Source organism: Bufo gargarizans, chromosome 4 (assembly GCF_014858855.1).
Source record: "Bufo gargarizans isolate SCDJY-AF-19 chromosome 4, ASM1485885v1, whole genome shotgun sequence".
NCBI lineage: Eukaryota > Metazoa > Chordata > Amphibia > Anura > Bufonidae > Bufo > Bufo gargarizans.
In genome coordinates, this window is record NC_058083.1 from 29,354,568 (window position 1) to 29,375,415 (window position 20,848).

The 20,848-nt window shown below is 43.1% G+C and overlaps 1 protein-coding gene across 1 annotated transcript in view; it reads right to left on the reverse strand.

Moving 5' to 3' along the window:
- Positions 1-20,848, reverse strand: part of LOC122935146 (vomeronasal type-2 receptor 26-like) — a 163,956-nt gene that overhangs the window by 27,601 nt on the left and 115,507 nt on the right. Inside the window, exon 4 of the mRNA XM_044290912.1 lies at positions 11,984-12,208. Coding sequence (XP_044146847.1) covers positions 11,984-12,208 — 225 coding nt within the window. The remainder of the gene's footprint in view (positions 1-11,983; positions 12,209-20,848) is intronic.

Below are 20,848 nucleotides of genomic sequence, written 5' to 3' on the forward strand. Positions count from 1 at the left end.
CACAAAATACTGATTAAGGGGTGCGATATACCTGCTTCCACAAAATAGTGATTAAAGGGTTTGATATACCTACTTTTACAAAATACTGATTGAGGGGTACGATATACCTGCTTCCACCAAATATTGATTAAGGAGTTCTATATAACTGCTTCCACAAAATACTGATTGAGGAGTTGTGATATATCTGCTTCCACAAAATACTGATTAAGTGGTTTGATATACCTGCTTCCACAAAATACAGATTGAACGGAATGATATACTGGCTTTCACAAAATATTGTAACAAGGGGTTTTATATTCCTGCTTCCACAAAAAAAAAAAGATTGATTGGTGCGATATACCTGCTTCTACCAAATATTGATTCAGGGGTTCTATATACCTGATTCCACAAAATATTGAATGAGGGTGCGATTTTACCTGCTTCTTCAAAATACTAATTAAGGGGTTCTCTATAACTGCTTCCACAAAATACTGATTGAGGGGTTCAATATACCTGCTTCACCACAATAAAGATTGAGGGGTGCGCTATACCTGCCTCCATTAAATATTGATTCAGGAGTTCTATATAACTGTTTCCACCAAATCCTGATTAGGGGGTTCTATATAACTTCTTTCATAAAATACTGATTGAGGAGGTGTGATATATCTGCTTCCACAAAATTCTGATTAAGGGGTTTGATATTCCTGCTTTCACAAAATAGAGATTTAAAGGTATGATATACCAGCATCCACAAAATATTGATTAACGGGTTTTATATTCCTGCTTCCACAAAAAAATGATTGGTGCGATATACCTGCTTACACCAAATATTGATTCAGGTGTTCTATATACCTGTTTCCACAAAATACTGATTGAGGGGTGCAATATACCTGCTTCTACCAAATATTGATTCAGTGGTTCTATATACCTTTTTTACTCAAAATACTGATTGAGGGGTGCAATATACCTGCTTCTACAAAATACTGATTAAGGGATTCTATATAAATAGTTCCACAAAATAATGATTTAGGGGTGCAATATACCTGCTTCCACCAAATATTGATTAAGGCCTGCGATACAACGGCTTCCACAAAATAGTGATTGAGGTGTGCGATATACCTACTTCCACCAAATATCGATTAAGGCCTGCGATACTTCGGCTTTCACAAAATACTGATCAAGGGGTGTAATATACCTGTCTCTACAAAATACTGAATGAAGGGTTTGATATACCTGCTTCTACAAAATGCTGATTAAGGGATTCTATATAACTACTTCCACAAAATACTGATTGAGGGATGCAATATACCTGCTTCCACCAAATATTGATTAATACCTGAGATACACCGGCTTCCACAAAATAATGATTGAGGTGTGCGATATACCAAATTCCACCAAATATTGATTGAGGCCTGCAATATATCGTCTTCCACAAAATACTGATTAAGGGGTGCGATATACCTGTCTCCACAAAATACTGATTGAGGAGTTTGATATACCTGCTTCCTTAAATAACTGATTGAGTGGTGTGATAGACCTGCTTCCACCAAATATTGATTCAGGTGTTGTATATACCTGATTCCATAAAATATTGAATGAGGGGTGCGATATATATGCTTCCACTAAATTTTGATTGGGGACTGCGATACTCTGACTTCCACAAAATACTGATTAAGGGGTACGATATACCTGCCTCCACCAATTATTGATTCAGGAGTTCAATATACTTGTCTCCACAATATACTGATTGAGGGGTGCGATTTACCTGCTTCTTCAAAATACTAATTAAGGGGTTCTCTATAACTGCTTCCACAAAATACTGATTAAGGGGTTTCGTATACCTGCTTCACCACAATAAAGATTGAGGGGTGCGATATACCTGCTTCCACAAAATATTGATTCAGGGGTTCTATATAACTGTGCACACAAAATACTGATTAAGGGGTTCTATATAACTGCTTCCACAAAATACTGATTGAGGAGGTGTGATATATCTGCTTCCACAAAATTCTGATTAAGGGGTTTGATATACCTGCTTCCGCATAATACAGATTGAAAGGTATGATATACCGGCATCCACAAAATATTGATTAAGGGGTTTTATATTCCTGCTTCCAGTAAAAAAATATTGATTGGTATGATACACCTGCTTACACCAAATATTGATTCAAATGTTCTATATACCTGTTTCCACAAAATACTAATTGAGGGGTGCGATATACCTGCTTCTACCAAATATTGATTCAGGGGTTCTATATACCTTTTTTACACACAATACTGATTGAGGGGTGCGCTATACCTGCTTCTACAAAATACTGATTAAGGGATTCTATATAAATACTTCCACAAAATACTGATTTAGGGGTGCAATATACCTGTATCCACCAAATATTGATTAAGGCCTGAGATACAATGGCTTCCACAAAATAATGATTGAGGTGTGCAATATACCTACTTCCACCAAATATCGATTAAAGCCTGCAATACATCGCCTTTCACAAAATACTGATTAAGGTGTGCGATATACCTGTCTCCACAAAATACTGATTGATGAGTTTGATATACCTGCTTCCTTAAATAACTGATTGAGTGGTGCGATATACCTGCTTCCACAAAATACTGATTAATGGGTTTCATATACCTGCTTCACCAAAATACAGATTGAGGGGGTGCGATATACCTACTTCCACCAAATATTGATTCAGGGGTTCTATATAACTGTTTCCACAAAATACTGATTAAGGGGTTCTATATAAATGCTTCCACAAATAAATGATTGATTGGTGTGATATACCTGCTTCTACCAAAAATTGATTCAGATGTTCTATATACCTGCTTCCACAAAATTCTGATTAAGGGGTTTGATATACCTGCTTCCACAAAATACAGATTGAAGGGTATGATATACCGACATCCACAAAATATTGATTAAGGCCTCTTTCAGACTATTGTTTTTTTTCCGTTTTGCGGGCTGTTTTTTGCATTCAGTATACGGTCCGTATATGGAACCATTCATTTCAATGGTTCCGCAAAAAAACCTGAATGTACTCCTTTTGCATAACGTTTCCATATTTCCGTTCCTTTGAAAGATAGAACATGTCCTATTATTGCGTGCAAACACGTTCCGTGGCTCCATTCAAGTCAATGGGTCCGCAAAAAATAAAAACACATACGGAAATGCATCCGCATGTCTTCCTTATCCGTTCCGTTTTTGCGGAACCATCTATTGAAAATTTTATGCACAGCCCAATATTTTCTATGTAATTACTGTATACTCTATATGCCATACGGAAAAACGGAACCTAAACAGAAACACAACGAAAACAAAAAAATGGAACAACGGATCCGTGAAAAACGGACCGCAAAAACACTGAAATAGCCATACAGTAGTGTGAAAGAGGCCTAAGGGGTTTTATATTTATGCTTCCACAAAAAAATGATACATTGGTGCAATATACCTGCTTACACCAAATATTGATTCAGATGTTCTATATACCTGTTTCCACAAAATACTGATTGAGGAGTGCGATATACCTGCTTCTACCAAATATTGATTCTGGGGTTCTATATACCTTTTTTTACACAAAATACTGATTGAGGGGTGCGCTATACCTGCTTCTACAAAATACTGATTAAGGGATTCTATATAAATACTTCCACAAAATACTGATTTAGGGGTGCAATATACTTGCTTTCACCAAATATTCATTAAGGCCTGTGATACAACAGATTCCACAAAATAGTGATTGAGGTGTGCGATATACCTACTTCCACTAAATATTGATTGAGGCCTGCGATATATCGGCTTCCACAAAATACTGATTAAGGGGTGCGATATACCTGTCTCCATAAAATACTGATTGAGGGGTTCTATATACCTGCTTCCACAAAATATTGCATGAGGGGCTGCGATATATATGTAGAGTTGAGCGAACACCTAGAAGTTCGGGTACGACGGGTTCGGCCGAAATTCGCAAAAGTCAATGGGTAACCAAACTTTGGACCACTAAAATGGCTCGAAAAAAAGTCATAGAAAGGGCTAGAGGGCTGCAAAATGTGGTTAAGAGCATGACAAGTGCTCTGCAAACAAATGTGGATAGGGAAATGACTTAAAATAACATAAAAAACGTAAAAATAAAAAGTAATAATCTTTATCTAGGAAGATCCATATGGAGTAGGAGGTTGAGGGGGCGGTGGATGTGGCGTTGTAGGTGGAAGCGGCAGTGGATGAGTAGGAGTTAGCCTACACTGCTTTTTTGTTTTAAATTTATTTATTTTATTTTTTAATTCGGGTACACCCCAAAATATTGGTAAATATAACCAGTGATAATCCCCTCTAGTCGTGCTAATCACACGTTAAGACAATTAATGCACTGGCTGCAGGCTAGGGCAGCACCTGCAAGGCATAAAGAGCAAGCTCAGGCCATGTGCCCAATTTGGAGACCCAGAAGTTGGAGGGGGCAGAACCATTAGTCAGTTTGTGTTGGCGTGTGCAAACATACTGCCCCACCATGTTGCGCGTCCCCGTGATGTTCACAATCCAATTGGATATCTTCTCTATCAGCTTTTGATGTTCTTTTCTGCGCCTACCATGTTGATCACGGTTAGCAGCGAATCAGGGTTCCACCCCGGAGAAGGAGCGTGAGAAAGAGAGACCAAATCCAAGGGAGATCAATGCATGAAATGTAATAGCGATCGAGCGAAAATGTGGGAAAAGCTATTAAAACTGAAGAATTGAAGTAAAAGAGGGGGAGCTCGGCAATTACCCACTCTCGACTCGGGGAGGCAGTGACGATAAATAACAATACAGGACTCTTAAGATGCCCTGTTATTGGAATGATTAATAAAAAATTATAGGGAATGTTACTGTGGTATTTTGGAAACGTTAGCCAGGAGAGACCCTGCGGCCGCTTTGTTGATTCTAGATAACTTCTTCCTGATCGCACGTCCCTGTGACCTCCACCGTCCATTTGGATATCTTCTCTATCAACTTTCGATGTTCTTTTCTGAGCCTACCATGTTGATCATGGTTATCGGCGAATCAGGGTTCCACGCCGAAGAGCGAGCGTGAGAAAGAGAGACCACATCCAAGGGAGATAAATGGATTACATTTTTTTTTGATTGAGCGGAAATATGGGAAAAGTTATTGAAGCACAAATGTGGGACAAATTATTAAAGTCAAAATGTGGTACAACTTGTTAAAGTTTAAGCATTGAAAGAAAGGAGATGGCGCTCATCAATTAAAGAAGAATTTTGGAAATTGTATTCCCTGTCACTTATGCAGAGCAGGGTTTAAGACGTCCAAATTTGCAAAATGTCAACCCAAGAATGTAACAGAAAAATTTGTGAAATTTATTAACTTGTCTACTTGGTAGAGCAGGGGTCTATGACAGAAAAAAATTGTTTATTGTCACCCGAAAATGTAAAATAAAAATTTGTGAAATGTATTATGCTGTCAACTAGGTAGAGGAGGGGTGTATTACACCCAAAAATTTGTGAATTTCACATGAAAATGTAACAGACAAATTTATGAATTTTTTTAACCTGTCTACTAGGTATAGCAGTGGTACATCACACCCAAAAATTGGTGAATTTCACCATAAAATGTAACAGACAAATTAGTGAATTTTTTTAACCTGCATACTAGGTATAGCAGTGGTACATCACACCCAAAAACTGGTGAATTTCCCGAAAATGTAACAGACATATTAGTGATTTTTTAACCTGTCTACTAGGTATAGCAGTGGTACATCACACCCAAAAATTGGTGAATTTCACCCAAAAATGTAACAGAAAAATTAGTGATTTTTTTTAACCTGTCTACTACCGTAGGTATAGCAGTGGTACATCACACCCAACAATTGGTGAATTTCACCTGAAAATGTAACAGACAAATTTGTGAATTTTTTTAACCTGTCTACTAGGTATAGCAGTGGTACATCACACCCAAAAATTGGTGAATTTCACCCGAAGATGTAACAGACAAATTTGTGATATTTTTTAACCTGTCTACTAGATATAGTAGTGGTACATCACACCCTAAAATTGGGGAATTTCACCCAAAAATATAACAGACAAATTTGTGAATTTTTTTAACCTGTCTACTAGGTATAGCAGTGGTACATCATACACAAAAATTGGTGAATCTCACCAGAAAATGTAACAGACAAAGTAGTGAAATGACATACAAATTAAAAAATTAAAACTTGATTTATGAGGTGGAGGTCCATATGGAGTAGGAGTTTGAGGAGGTGGTAGACGTAGGGGTGTAGGTGGAAGCAGCGGTGGAGGAGGACGAAAAGAGTGTGAAATATCCAAAATACAAGAATGAGCAATTGCGCTGTAGAATATGAAAGTATGGTTAAGGCCGGTATACATGTCTATTCTGTCTGTGATAATGCCCCCTGCATTGCTAAACACACGTTCAGATAATAAACTGGCTGCAGGGCACGCCAGCACCTCCAAGGTGTATAGGGCAAGCTCAGGCCATGTGCCCAATTAGTAGACCCATCATTCAGTACGTGTAGGCATATGCACACATACTGCTCAACCATATTATTCAAATGCTGCCTCCTGCCAAGACGTTCCATATCAGCTGGTGGTCCTGGTTGTTGTGGCCTGCTGACAAAGCTTTTCTACATTTCAGCCATGCTAACCCTGCCTTCTGAGGTGCTGGAGGTGCCCCAACTGCGTTGGCGACCTCTTCATCTGCCTTTGCCTTGTGTTTCCACTGTGCCCCCGCTGTCAGGTGGGAATGCCACAAGCAGCGTGTCTACCAGCATGCGTTTGTACTTGCGCAAATTACCATCACACTCAAGTGAGGGAATTAAGGATGGTACCTTGTCCTTGTAACGGTGATCCAGCAGTGTGGCCATCCAGTAATCAGCACAAGTTAGAATGTGGACAACTCGGCGGTCATTGCGGAGACACTGCAGCATGTAATCGCTCATGTGTGCCAGGCTGCCCAGAGGCAACGAAAAGCTGTCCTCTGTGGGAGTTGTATCGTCTGTGTCCTCTGTATACCCCCAGCCATGCACCAGTGATGGCCATGAGCTGGTCTAGATGCCACCCTGCTGTGAAAAATGTTCCTCCTCCTCCATCTCCTCCTCCTCACCCTCCACCTCGTTATCCTCCAGAACTGAGCCCTAGCTGGACAATTGTATAAATGGCATTTGTGGGTGCAGGAACCCACCCTCGGAGCCACTTGTGAATGACTGTCTGGAAACCCTATGAAATGATCCCTCTTCCTCCTCTTCCTCCTGTGCCACATCCTCTTCCATCATCGCCAGCAGCGTTTTTTCAAGGAGGCATAAAAGTGGTATAGTAACGTTGAGAACAGCGTTATCGGCACTGGCCATGTTGGTTGAGTACTCAAAACAGCGCAACAAGGAACACAGGTCTTGCATGGAGACCCAGTCATTGGTGGTGAAGTGGTGCTGTTCCGCAGAGCAACTCACCCGTGCGTGCTGCAGCTGAGACTCCACTATCACCTGCTGCTGCTCGCACAGTCTGGCCAGCATGTGCAAGGTGGAGTTCCTCCTTGTGGGCATGTCGCATATGAGGCGGTGAGCGGGAAGGCCGAAGTTACTCTGCAGCGCTGACAGGTCGAGCAGCAGCAGGGTGAGAACGCCGAAAGCGTGCACAGACGGCCCGCACTTTAAGCAGCAGCTCTGACATATCTGGGTAATTTTTAAGGAATCTCTGAACCACAAAATTCATCACATGCGCCAGGCAAGGGATGTGCATCAAACCGGCTAGTCCCAGAGCTGCTACGAGATTTCGCCCATTATCGCACACCACCAGTACGGGCTTGAGGCTCACTGGCACCAACCATTTATCGGTCTGTTGTTCAAGGCCCGTCCACAGCTCCTGCGCGGTGTGGGGTTTGTTCCCCAAACAGATAAGTTTTTAAAACTGCCTTCTGTCCTTTACCCCTGGCTGTGCTGAAGTTGGTGGTGAAGGTGTTACACTGACCGGATGAGCAGCCGGTAGAGGATGAGGAAGCGGAGTAGGAGGAGGAAGCAACAGGAGGCAACCTGAAGCACCCTGCAATCCTTGGTGGTGGACGGACATGCGCCAAACTGCTAATCGCCTCAGGCTCAGCCGCCACTGCATTTACCCAGTGTGCTGTTATGGAGGTATAACGTCCCTGACCGTGCTTACTGGTCCGCGTATCCATAGTGAGATGCACCTTGCCACAGATGGCGTTGCACAGTGCGCACCTGATTTTGTCCCCCACTTGGTTGTGCAAGAAAGGGATGGCACGCCTGGAAAAGTAGTGGCAGCTTGGCACGACATACTATGGGACAGCCACCACCATAAGACCTTTAAAACTCTCTGTCTCCACCAGACGGAATGACAGGATTTTGAAGGCCAGTCATTTTGAAATGTTGGCATTCAGGGCCAGGGATCGCGGGTGGGTAGGGGGGTACTTCCTCTTCCGTTCCAGTGTTTGGGAGATGGAGAGCTGAACGCTTCCTTGGGACATTTTGAAGATGCTTGGTGACCCGGGTGGTGGTGTTGATGGCAGACCCTCTGTTTGCGGGGTGGCAGGTGGCACTGTCACTCCAGAGGTGGATGAAGAGGCCGAGACTGCAGCAGAAGAGGAAGCAGGAGGAGTCAGAGACCTTTCTTGGTTTGTGAGGTGTCTACTCCACTGCAGCTCGTGCTTTGAGCTTAAATGCCTAGGCTCTGATTGCACAGCATGCAAACCACTCGTGTCTTGTCGTCGGCACATTGTCTGAAGAACTTTCATGCCAGGGAACCCCTTGGAGCTGGATTTGGTGTGCTCGTTCCCTTGCTGCGGTGGGCAGTAGCAGACATACTGTCTAGGTAACGGCCGCTCTGCTTTTGCACCCTGCTCCCTCTTCTGCTCTGCCTCTTCCTCCGAACTACATAGGTCACTCGCATGACCTTGATTCCATGTGGGGAATTCCATCGTCCTCCACATTATTCTCCACCCAGTCTTCACCCCTGCCCTCCTTGTCAGTCTGCACACTTTCGAAAGCACCAGCAGTTGGCACCTGTCTTTCGTCATCATCCGAGACGTGCTGCGGTGGTCCTCCCATGTACTCATCTTGAAAGATAAGTGGTTGGGCATTTGTGCACTCAATCTCTTCCACTTCTGGGGCAGGGATAGTTGGATGGCCCTGGGAAACCCTGCTAACAGAGTCATCAAAAAGCAGAAGAGACTGCTGCATGACTTGGGGCTCAGACTGATTGGCTGATTTGCAATGAGTTGAGGTGAAAGACTGTTGGACATCGGCTGCAGGTGCCAACTCTGATCTTTCAGCAGGAGACTGGATGGGAGACAATGTGAAGGAATTGGAGGCACTGTCAGCAACCAAATTTACTATCGCCTGTACTTGCTCTGGCCTCACCATTCGTAGAGCCGTATTCGGCCCAACCAAATACCGCTGAAGGTTCTGTCGCCTACTTGCACCTGAGGAAAGGGTTTCACTTGTACGTGTAGCTGGCACAGATTGACCATGTCCTCTCCCTGCATCAGGAGCTCCACCAGCAGCACCAGGACCTGGGCCACAACCCTTATTAGACGCTCTCCTCATATTTCTCAAATTTAGGATATCGCCCTAAGAATGTGTTTAATTAATAGCAGAATAGAAACACAGTATGTAAAGGTTGTATCTCACACGTGCACATGCAGACTAGGCTGCAAATAAAGTTTTTTGTCCAAAAAGGATGTTTTATTAATAGAAGAATATAATCACAGTATCTAAAGTGTGTATCTCACACGGACTGATCCAGATTAAGCCGCAATTAAAGTTTTTTGCACAAAATGGCTGTTTTTCAAATAACTGAATAGAACCACAGTATGTAAAGGGGTATCTCACAATTACATATGCAGCAAAGGATGCAAAATTAAGATTTTTGCCCAAAATGGGTGTTTGTTTAATAACTGAATATGACAGCAGTATGTAACCCTTGAAATTCACACGTGCTGATTCAGCAAGGGCTGTAAAATGGTGTATTTTGCCCAAAAAGGTTGTTTTATTAATGGAAGAATATAACCACTAAAGTGTGTATCTCACACGTACTGAATGTAATTTTTTTGACCAAAATGGCTGTTTTTAAAAAAACGGATTATAACCACAGTATCTAAAGTGTGTATCTCACAATTGTATATGCAGCAAAGGCTGCAAAATTAAGTTTTTGGCCCAAAATGGATGTTTGTTTAATAACTGAATATGACAGCAGTATATAACCTTTGAATTTCACACGTGCTGATGAAGGAAGGGCTGTCAAATTGTGTATTTTGCCCAAAAAGGGTGTTTTATTAATAGAAGAATAGAACCACAGTATCTAAAGTGTGTATCTCACACGTACAGATCCAGACTAGGCCGCAATTTAATTTTTTGGACCAAAATGGCTGTTTTTCAAAAAACTGAATATAACCACAGTATCTAAAGTGTGTATCTCACAATGATATATGAAGCAAAGGCTGCAAAATTTAGTTTTTGGCCCAAAATGGGTGTTTTTTTAATGACTTAATATGACAGCAGTATATAACCTTTGAATTTCACACGTGCTGATGCAGCAAGGGCTGTAAAATTGTGTATTTTGCCCAAAAAGGGTGTTTTATTGATAGAAGAATAGAACCACAGTATCTAAAGTGTGTATCTTACGCGTACAGATCCAGACTAGGCCTCAATTTAAGTTTTTTGCCCAAAGCAGAAGTTTGTTTAATAACTGAATATGACAGCAGTATTTCACACGTGCTGATGCTGCAAGGACTGTAATATTGTGTATTTTGCAAAAAAAAGGGTGTTTTTAAAAACCCAGAAAATTATGGCTGTATTTCTAGCTTAAATTGCACACTGACTAATCCTGCAAAGGAACCAGATGTTGGATATTGCCAGAAAAGTGTGTTCTTTTACTAACAGAATATGAAAGCAGTATATAATGCTTGAATTTTACACGTGCAGATGCATCAAGGGCTCTAAAATAGTGTATTTTGCCAAAGAAGGGTGTTTGTAAAAACCCAGAAAATTATGGCTGTTTTTCTAGCTTAAATTGCACACTGACTAATCCTGCAAAGGCACCAGATGTTGTAGATTGCCCAAAAAGGGTGTTTTTTTTTAAAGCTTGGATTTGAATGGCACAAAAGCTCAGATGCAGTACCGGTGCACTGAGCTTGCATAAAATGTCGGCTGCCGCCACCCATTTAACTAACAGACGGATAAAAGTAATTTTTTCTGTCAATGGGCTCAGGGCAGGGTAAAAAGATTGTGCACTGCACCCACACAACTAAATCTATGTAGATCGCTGAGTTCAATTGGAGTTCTGATCACAGATTCTGTCCTATTCTCTCCCTCAAAGCACCAGCATCGTCTCCCTACGCTGAGCACAGTAGAGTGACGTGCAGCGCTACGTGACTGCAGCTTATATAGAGGCTGGGTCACATGCTACACTGGCCAATCACAGCCATGCCATTAGTAGGCATGGCTGTGATGGCTTCTAAGTTCACACAGTTAAACGCTTGTTGATTGGCTGCTCTGCAGCCTTTCAAAAAGCGCTAAGAAATCACTGAACACCAAACCCAAACCCAAACTATTATTGAAATGTTCGGGTCCGGGGTCCAAAAATCCCTACGTTCGGTACGAACCCGAAGGATGAGCCTTGGATTTTGTATAACTGTGGTGGTGTGTGATACTTAGTTTTCTGTTCCTTTTGGAAGGAAAACTGATTTGCACATCTCTTTCCCAGAGGAGTGTTAGGTGTTGACTGGCTTATAGTCTCTCTCGGTGAACTGAACAAAATATGAATTTCTAGAAATTTGCTCATCTCTAGTTACAAACTTTAGGCTCAACTAACTAAAACAATAAAGATTCTACCAGGCTGCCCTAGTCCTCAAGTAAACCACTGCAGATAACATTATGGAGGTAGTGTTAATTAATCCTAAAGTTGTGACCTATTGAAGTTTCTATAGGACTGGTATAGAACAGCACTGCTGTGTAATGTGGAATATATTATCTGTTATAATTACCTGGGTAAATCTTGGATCCCAAGAGATTAAACTGTCATTGATAGGAAACTGATAGTGACCATTGTCTTCATGGAGATGTCCTACTGTTTGTTTCTCCAAAGTACGGTTAGCATATACATCATAATTCACCAGATCAAATCTTCTCGGAAAGTTTCCTTTCTCATCAAGGTGAATGGATTCTCCACCAGGAGTTGTAAAATTAACTCTTCTTATATATTGATTGAGCTAGAAAGAAAAAAATAGGACTGTCAGGAAATCAATGATTCATTGTTGTATTTCTTCACAATAGTCCTAAACCTTCCCTCTGACACTTTAGCTGATCCCTTGATCTTAACCTTAAAGGCTGTAAGAAGGTACCTGGAATCATCGTGGATGGAAGGTATGTGTCACCGAGGTTCCTGGCCTTGGTAAAGTAAGAGCCAGTATTTTGTGTGTCAGCAGCAGCTATTGCTAATTGACACCTAAAGATTTAGTATGGTGGTTATAGCTGATCTGGGACGTTTCTTACTGGGAGTAGTCAAAGTGCTGGGTGGGTGACTACTCCCCATGTTTTAGGCCGGGTTTTGCCAGGCATAAAAACCATCCAGCACTGCCAGGTGTGTGGATTTACCTCCCTCTGACAGTGGAGCACCTCTGTGTGCTGTGAACTGAGGGCTGTGCTGGGATTTGAGGTGTGAGCCGGGCTGGAGGACTCAGGCCCCTCTAAAGGCGAACAGGCTGCCTATGGACTTGATGAGGCTGAACGGCTAACAGGGTGTGAATTAACACCCAGGAGAAAAGGTGACTTTTATTGTTTATGGACTTTCCTTGTGTGTGAACAAACACCAAGCCACATGCGTTTTGTGATACACTTTATCTACATTTTGTTATACACCAATGTGTGAATAAACACCGCTATTTGATTCAAGAATTGTGTACTTTGCCTCTATACTGCATCCGCTAGTCCTAACTACCAGAGTGAATCCCCACAATTGGTGGGGGATGCGTGCAGGAGCAGTGAGGCTGGAGTGAATGCAGATTTTTTTTTTTGGTTTGCAATTTTGGGCACTGTTACATCAAACTAGCTGTATTTCAACCTGGGCCACACAACAAAATGGAGGCTGTTGTGAAGGCCCTCATGGAGTCTAATCTGCAGCAGCTAGAGGCAAACCTGCACCAACGGGAGGCTAATAAACAGCAGCAAGAGACCAACCAGTTGCTGCTACAATACGTGATGGCTTTGCGAACAGCAGGAGCAACCCCAAGTGCCCACGATGCCCGGAAAGCAGTCCGTGCAGCGATCCTTAAGATGACACCCGCAGACGACATTGAAACCAACCTGACAATGTACGAGAAAGTGGCCACCAGGAAAAAGCTGCCACGAGACCAGTGGGCTGAAGTCGTCGCTCCTTTCCTGGCATCAGAGTCCCAGCTTGTGTATTTCGACTTGCCGACTACCCGAAGGTAAAGGGTGAGACTGTGGGTGAATGTGTTGGTCCGAGCCCAGCGGGTACATGAGTGGGGGTTTAAGCCGGCTGAGCCTGCAAGACCCTAGTATTATGACTTAATCCACCTTTTTCAAAAAGGCCCACCGGTATGAGCCATTGAAACCCCCCCCCCCCCCCCCCGGGTGGTTCCCCTATGGGCCAGACCCAGTTAATCTGCTGGCGGTGTAAGGAACCTGGCCACACCAGGGCTGGGTGTCCTTATTGGGTTGAGCCCATGGACACTAATTGTGGTTACCAACAATCACTATATGCTAGGAAACTGTGTGCCACAGGTACCCTGGAGGCTCTAGACCAGGTGGAAGTGGGAGATACTCTTGTGCCAGGTGGAAGTGGGAGATACTCAAGCGCAGGCGCTGCTGGACTCAGGGAGCTTTGTGACCCTGGTAAGGGCTACCCTGGTGAAGTCCACTGAGTATACTAGCCTAAAAGTTGGGGTGATGTGCATTCATGGATACTTGAAAGACTACCCCACCAAGCTGGTGTCTCTAACCAGGGTGGCAAGCAGGTGGACCCACGAAGTGGCAGTTGCCACAAATCTCCACTATGATCTCATAATAGGGAGAGACTTTCCAGGTTTCCCTGCCCTATGGTCGGTTGTGAGAGTTAACCACTTCCCATCTGGGCCATTTGCCCCCTTCCTGACCAGGCCTAATTTTGCAAAACTGACATATCTCACTTCATGTGGTAATAACTTTGGAACGCCTTTATTTATCCAAGTCATTCAGAGATTGTTTTCTCGTGACACATTGTACTTCATGATCGTCATAAATTTGAGTCAAAATATTTCACCTTTATTTATGAAAACATCCCAAATTTACCCAAAAATTTGAAAAATTCGCAATTTTCTAAATTTCAATTTCTCTGCTTTTAAAACAGAAAGTGATACCTCATAAAATATTTATTATTTAACATTCCCCATATGTCTACTTTATGTTGGCATCATTTTGGAAATGTCATTTTATTTTTTTAGGACGTTAGAAGGCTTAGAAGTTTAGAAGAAATTCTTCAAATTTTTAAGAAAATTGCCAAAACCCACTTTATAAGGACCAGTTCAGGTCTGAAGTCACTTTGTGGGGCCTACATAGTGGATACCCCCATAAATGACCCCATTGTAGAAACTACACCCCTCAAGTCACTCAAAACTGATTTTACAAACTTTGTTAACCCTTTATGCGTTCCACAAGAATTAAAGGAAAATGGAGATCAAATTTTTAAATTTCACTTTTTGGGCAGATTTTCCATTTTAATCCAATTTTTTCTTTAACACATTGATGGTTAACAGCCAAACAAAACTCAATATTTATTACCCAGATTCTGCGGTTTACAGAAACACCCCACATGTGGTCGTAAACTGCTGTATGGGCACACGGCAGGGCGCAGAAGAAAAGGAACTCCACATGGTTTTTAGATGCCATGTCCCATTTGAAGCCCCCTGATGCACCCTTACAGTAGAAACTCCCAAGAAGTGACCCCATTTTGGAAATTAGGGGATAAGGTGCCAGTTTTATTAGTACTATTTTTGGGTACATATGATTTTTTGATCATTCATTATAACACTTTATGGGGCAAGGTGACCAAAAAATTGGTTGTTTTAGCACAGTTTCTATTTATTTATTTTTACAGCGTTCACCTGAGGGGTTCAGTCAAGTGACATTTTTATAGAGCAGATTGTTGCGGATGTGGAGATACCTAATATGTATACTTTTTCTTATTTATTAAAGTTTTACACAATAATAGCATTTTTGAAACAAAAAAATAATGTTTTAATGTGTCCATGTTCTGATAGCTATAGTTTTTTTATTTTTTGAGAGATTTTCTTATGTAGGGCTCATTTTTTGCGGGATGAGGTTACGGTTTTATTGGTACCATTTTGTGGGACATAAGCGTTTTTGATCACTTGGTGTTGCACCCTTTGTGATGCAAGGTGACAAAAATAGCTTGTTTTGAGACAGTTTTTTTTTTTTTTTACGGTGTTCATCTGAGGGGTTAGCTCATGTGATATTTTTATAGAGCTGTTTTTTACGGACGCGGCAATACCTAATATGTATACTTTTTTTATTTGTTTCACTTTAACACAATAATAGCATTTTTGAAACCAAAAAATAATGTTTTAGTGTCATCATGTTCTAAGAGCTATAGTTTTTTTATTTTTTGAGAGATTTTCTTATGTAGGGTCTCATTTTTTGCGGGATGAGGTGACGGTTTTATTGGTACCATTTTGTGGGACATACGCGTTTTTGATCACTTGGTGTTGCACCTTTTGTGATGCAAGGTGACAAAAATTGTTTGTTTTGACACCGTTTTTTTTACATTTTTTTACGGTGTTCATCTGAGGGGTTAGCTCATGTGATATTTTTATAGAGCTGGTTTTTACGGACGCGGCAATACCTAATATGTATACTTTTTTTATTTGTTTCACTTTAACACAATAATAGCATTTTTGAAACCAAAAAATGATGTTTAGTGTCTCCATGTTCTAAGAGCTATAGTTTTTTTATTTTTTGAGATATTTTCTTATGTAGGGGCTCATTTTTTGCAGGATGAGGTGACGGTTTTATTGGTACCATTTTGTGGGACATAGGCATTTTTGATCACTTGGTGTTGCACCTTTTGTGATGCAAGGTGACAAAAATTGCTTGTTTTGACACATTTTTTTTTATTTTTATTTTTTACGGTGTTCCCCCAAGGGGTTAGCTCATATGATATTTTTATAGAGCTGGTTTTTACGGACGTGGCAATACCAAATATGTCTATTTTTTTTTTATTTTTTATATTTTTTTTTTTATTTCTTACTTGGGGACCTTTTTTTTTACATGTGAAACTTTTTTTAATTTTATTTTTTTCAACCCTTTATTTATTTTTATTTTATTTTACACTGTTCGTCCCCCATAAGGTCATACAAGACCTCTGGGGGACATTTGCTTCACTTTTTCTTTTTTTTTTCACTGTTGATTTCTCCTGTAACTGGGGCTGACATAGTAGCCCCAGTTACAGAAGAAATGCACCCCCCAGAGAGGCTGTACAGCGTGATTCTGCGCTGTACAGCCTCAGAGCAGGGCTGATCGAGGTCTCTGAAAGACCTCACACAGCTCCTGCACTCTCCGGTCCCGGCGGTCACATGACCGCCGGGCCGGAACAGGAAGCGCACAGCGCTTCCTGCTCTGCAGACACAGCGCTCGGTGAGCGCTGTGTCTGCAGCGATCCGGAAGGCAGGGACACCTCGGCACTGTCCCTGCCTTCTCTCTGGGTTGCCCTGCTGTCACTGACAGCGGGCAACCCGATCAGCAGCTGCACGATTAGCGTGCAGCTGCTATTTCTGAAAGGACGTTTTAAAACGTGCTTTCAGAAATAGAGGTCCACCCATAGGACGTTTATATCCTATGGGCGGACTTAAAGCGGTTAAGGATACCCCTGAGACAGGAATAAGCCCAGGAGAATGGCCTTGTTCAGGGGGACGGCAGACCTCAATGTCTCCGGGGAGAATTTCGGTACAGTCCAATGCTGAGACCCAACCCTATCCCGGGCCTGGGAATATGTGGTAATACTTGATGGTGTACCCCTGCAACCTGGGGCCAAGTCGATGTTTCCCCGCTTTGAGGTCCACCAGAATTTGCTATATCGGGTAAACTAGCTGCGGGGTGAACCTGTTGAACAGTTGGTGGTACCCAGGGCCTATCGAAAACTCGTGTTAGAGTTAGCCCACCAACATGTTCTCTGGGTCATCTGAGACAGCAGAAGAGACAGGACCGGATACTACAAAGGTTTCACAGTGTTCTTAGAGAGGTCGATTACTTTTGTAAGTCTTGCCTGACCTGCCAAACCACTATCCACCCGCACCTGTTCCGCAGTCCCTTAGTGCCCCTCCAGATTATCGAGGTACCATTTGAGAGGATCGCTATGCATCTCATAGGCCTAGTACCAAAGTCCGCTACAGGGCACCAACACATCTTGGTCGTCCTGGACTACGCTACTCGGTACCCGGAGGCTGTGCAACTGTGACATACATTGGCCAAACTCATAGCAAAAGAGTTAATAGAGATTTTTCTCGAGTTGGGATACCCAAAGAGGTTCTGACTGACCAGGGGACTCCTTTTATGTCCAAGGTCATGCAGGAGCTCTGTAAGTTGCTGAAAATCAAACAGATATGGACATCCGTCTATCACCCGCAAACTGATGGCCTAGTAGAAAGGTTTAATCAAAATTTAAAAACTATATTAAAATGAGTAGTAGCTAAGGATGGAAAGAACTGGGACCTCCTTCTGCCCTATCTTATGTTCGCAGTGCGAGAAGTGCCCTAGGCCTCTACTGGGTTCTCTCCCTTCGAACTACTATATGGCAGACATCCATGCGGTCTGTTGGATATAGCCAAAGAGGCATGGGAGCAACAAGCCAGACCATATAAAAGTGTTGTTGAATTTGTCACCCAGATGCAGGAACGTATGGAAACCGTGTTGCCGCTGGTAAAGTTCAAAGTCGGGTGTATAATCGTCAGGTTCTGGTCAGGATCTTACACCCGGGAGATCGGGTTTTGGTTCTAGTACCGACAGTGGACAGTAAGTTACTGGCTAGGTGGCAGTAAGTTACTGGCTTTGGTCTGCATGGTGCCCCCGTTACTTTCCAAAGGCTAATGGATATTGTGCTATGACCACATCGTCAGTATGCTTCGGCTTACCTGTCGGCCCTGTGAGGGTCAATGGTTTCGATGACGCCCAAATTCAATAGGGGGTTCGTGGTACAGAGAGATGCCTCTGAAGTAGGCCTCAGTGCTGTACTGTCTCAGGAAGTCAATGGGGAGGAGAATCCTGTTGTCTTTTTAAGCCGCAAGCTCACCCCAGCCGAAACCAGGTATATCCTAGTGGAGAGAGAGTGCCAGGCTATCAAGTGGGCATTTGAGTCTCTCCGCTACTATTTACTGGGGAGAAAGTTCCGCCTGGTGACTGACCACTACCCTCTCAAATAGATGAGAAATGCCCGAGTCACCAGGTGGTTCCTGTCCTCACAGAACTTTAAGTTCTCCGTGGAACACAGGGCAGGCCGGTTGCAAGGAAACATGGATGCCCTGTCCCGGGTATACTGTATGGCAGGGGTTCACCCCCTCGGGGTTGAACAAAGGGGGGGTATGTAAGAAGGTACCTGAAATCATCGTGGATGGAAGGTATGTGTCACCGAGGTTGTTGGCCTCGGTGAAGTAAGAACCGATATTTAATGTGTCAGCAGCAGCTATTACTAATTAACACCTAAAGATTTAGCATAGCTGTTATAGCTGATCCAGGATGGCTCTTACTGGGAGCAGTCAAAGTGCTGGGTGGGTGACTGCTCCCCATGTTCCAGGCCAGATTTTGCCAGGCATAAAACCCATCCAACACTGCCAGGAATGTGTATTTACCTCCCTCTGACAGTGGAGCTCAGGAGTCTGTGTGCTATAAACTGAGGGCTGTGCTGGGATTTGAGGTTTGAGCCAGGCTGGAGGACTCAGGCCCCTCTAAAGGCGAACTGGCCGCCTATGGACTTGATGAGGCTGAATGGATCACAGGGTGTGAATTAACACCCAGGAGAAAAGGTGAATTTTATTGTTTATACGCTTTCCTTGTGTGTGAACAAACACCAAGCCACCTGCGTTTTGTGATACACCTTATCTGCATTTTGTTATACACCAATGTGTGAATAAACACTAGTGATGTCCCAAACTATTCGCCGGCGAATAGTTCCCGGCGAACATAGCTTGTTAGCGTTCGCCGCTGCGGGCGAACATATGCAATGTTCGGTCCGCCCCCTATACATCATCATTGAGTAAACTTTGACCCTCTAACTCACAGTCAGCATAGACATTTCAGCCAATCAGCAGCAGACCCTCCCTCCCAGACCCTCCCACCTCCAGGACAGCATCCATTTTAGATTCATTCGGAATCTGCTTTCACAGAGAGAGGAGGGAGAGTGCTGCTACTGCTGATTCAATAGGGAACGCGTTAGCTAGGGCAGTGTTCTGTGTCCACAGACTCATCTGCTGTAAGGACAGCATCCAGACAGCACCCCAAAAATCCCTTTTCCAGGCTGGTACATCAGTCTGCTTTTTTTTTTCTTTTTCATATATATATATATATATATATATATATTGCAGTTGCCTGGCTGCCTGTGTGTGACAGGCTGCAGGCTCAGTCATAGACAGCACTGTGTGCACAGTGCACACCATTCATACAGGGTGTGACAGAAAATACCTTGCAGATAAAAAAAAATTATATTTAAGATTTTTCTGTGATCTAATCACATTTGCAAGCCCGTGTGTGTCAGGCCCCCACACATACTGTATTGTGGCCACTGGCTAGTGGCTGGTTCGGCCTGCACTCATACCGTTACAGGGTGTCATTCACCCAAATACCTTTCAGGAAAAAAAATTATATTTAAAATTTAACTGTGATCTAATCACATTTGCAAGCCCGTGTGTGTCAGCCAGGCCCACACAGACTGTACTGTGCCCACTGCCCACCACTGATATAGAGTGGCACAGTACCTTGAACGCATAGTAACACTTATCTAATAAAAAATGACAGGCAGAGGCAGGCCACGCCGTGGTGCTGTGATTTCCACTGGCCCTGGAATAATGCCCAGTGTTCAGAGGCCACATACCCTGAACCCAAAAAATTCTGAGAAAATAGTTGACTGGCTTACACAGGACACCCAATCTTCAACAGCTTCCACTAAAAGCCTTGACGCACCATCCTTCTCCAGCTCAGCTTTGGTCACCACTCTCCCGCCCTCTGCCACCACCACCACTACCACCACAGCCACCACAGCCACCACAGCCGCTTCACTTGATCCCTCAGAGGAGTTATTTACACATCAGTTGGATGAAATTAGTGATGCACAACCATTATTGCCAGGGGATGTAGATAACAGGGATATGTCTCAGTCAGGCAGCATTACACAGATGGACGTACAGTGTGATGATGATGTTGTACCCGCTGCTGCTTCCTTTGCTGAGGTGTCAGATACAAGTGAAGCGGTTGATGATGACGATGTGTCCGTGGATGCCACATGGGTGCTTGTTCGAAGAGAAGAACAGGGGGAAAGTTCAGAAGGGGAGACAGAGTGAAGGAGGAGACGAGTTGGAAGCAGGGGGAGGTCATCGCAAGGAGCTAGTGGCACAGTCAGACAGCATGTATCGGCACCCGGGGTCAGCCAGACAGCACGCCAATCAACGCATGCTGTTGCCACCACCAGAATGCCGTCATTGCAAAGCTCAGCAGTGTGGCATTTTTTTTGTGTGTCTGCCTCTGACAACAGCGATGCCATTTACAACCTGTGCCAAAAGAAACTGAGTCGTGGGAAATCGAACACCCACCTAGGTACAACTGCTTTGCAAAGGCACATGATGGCACAT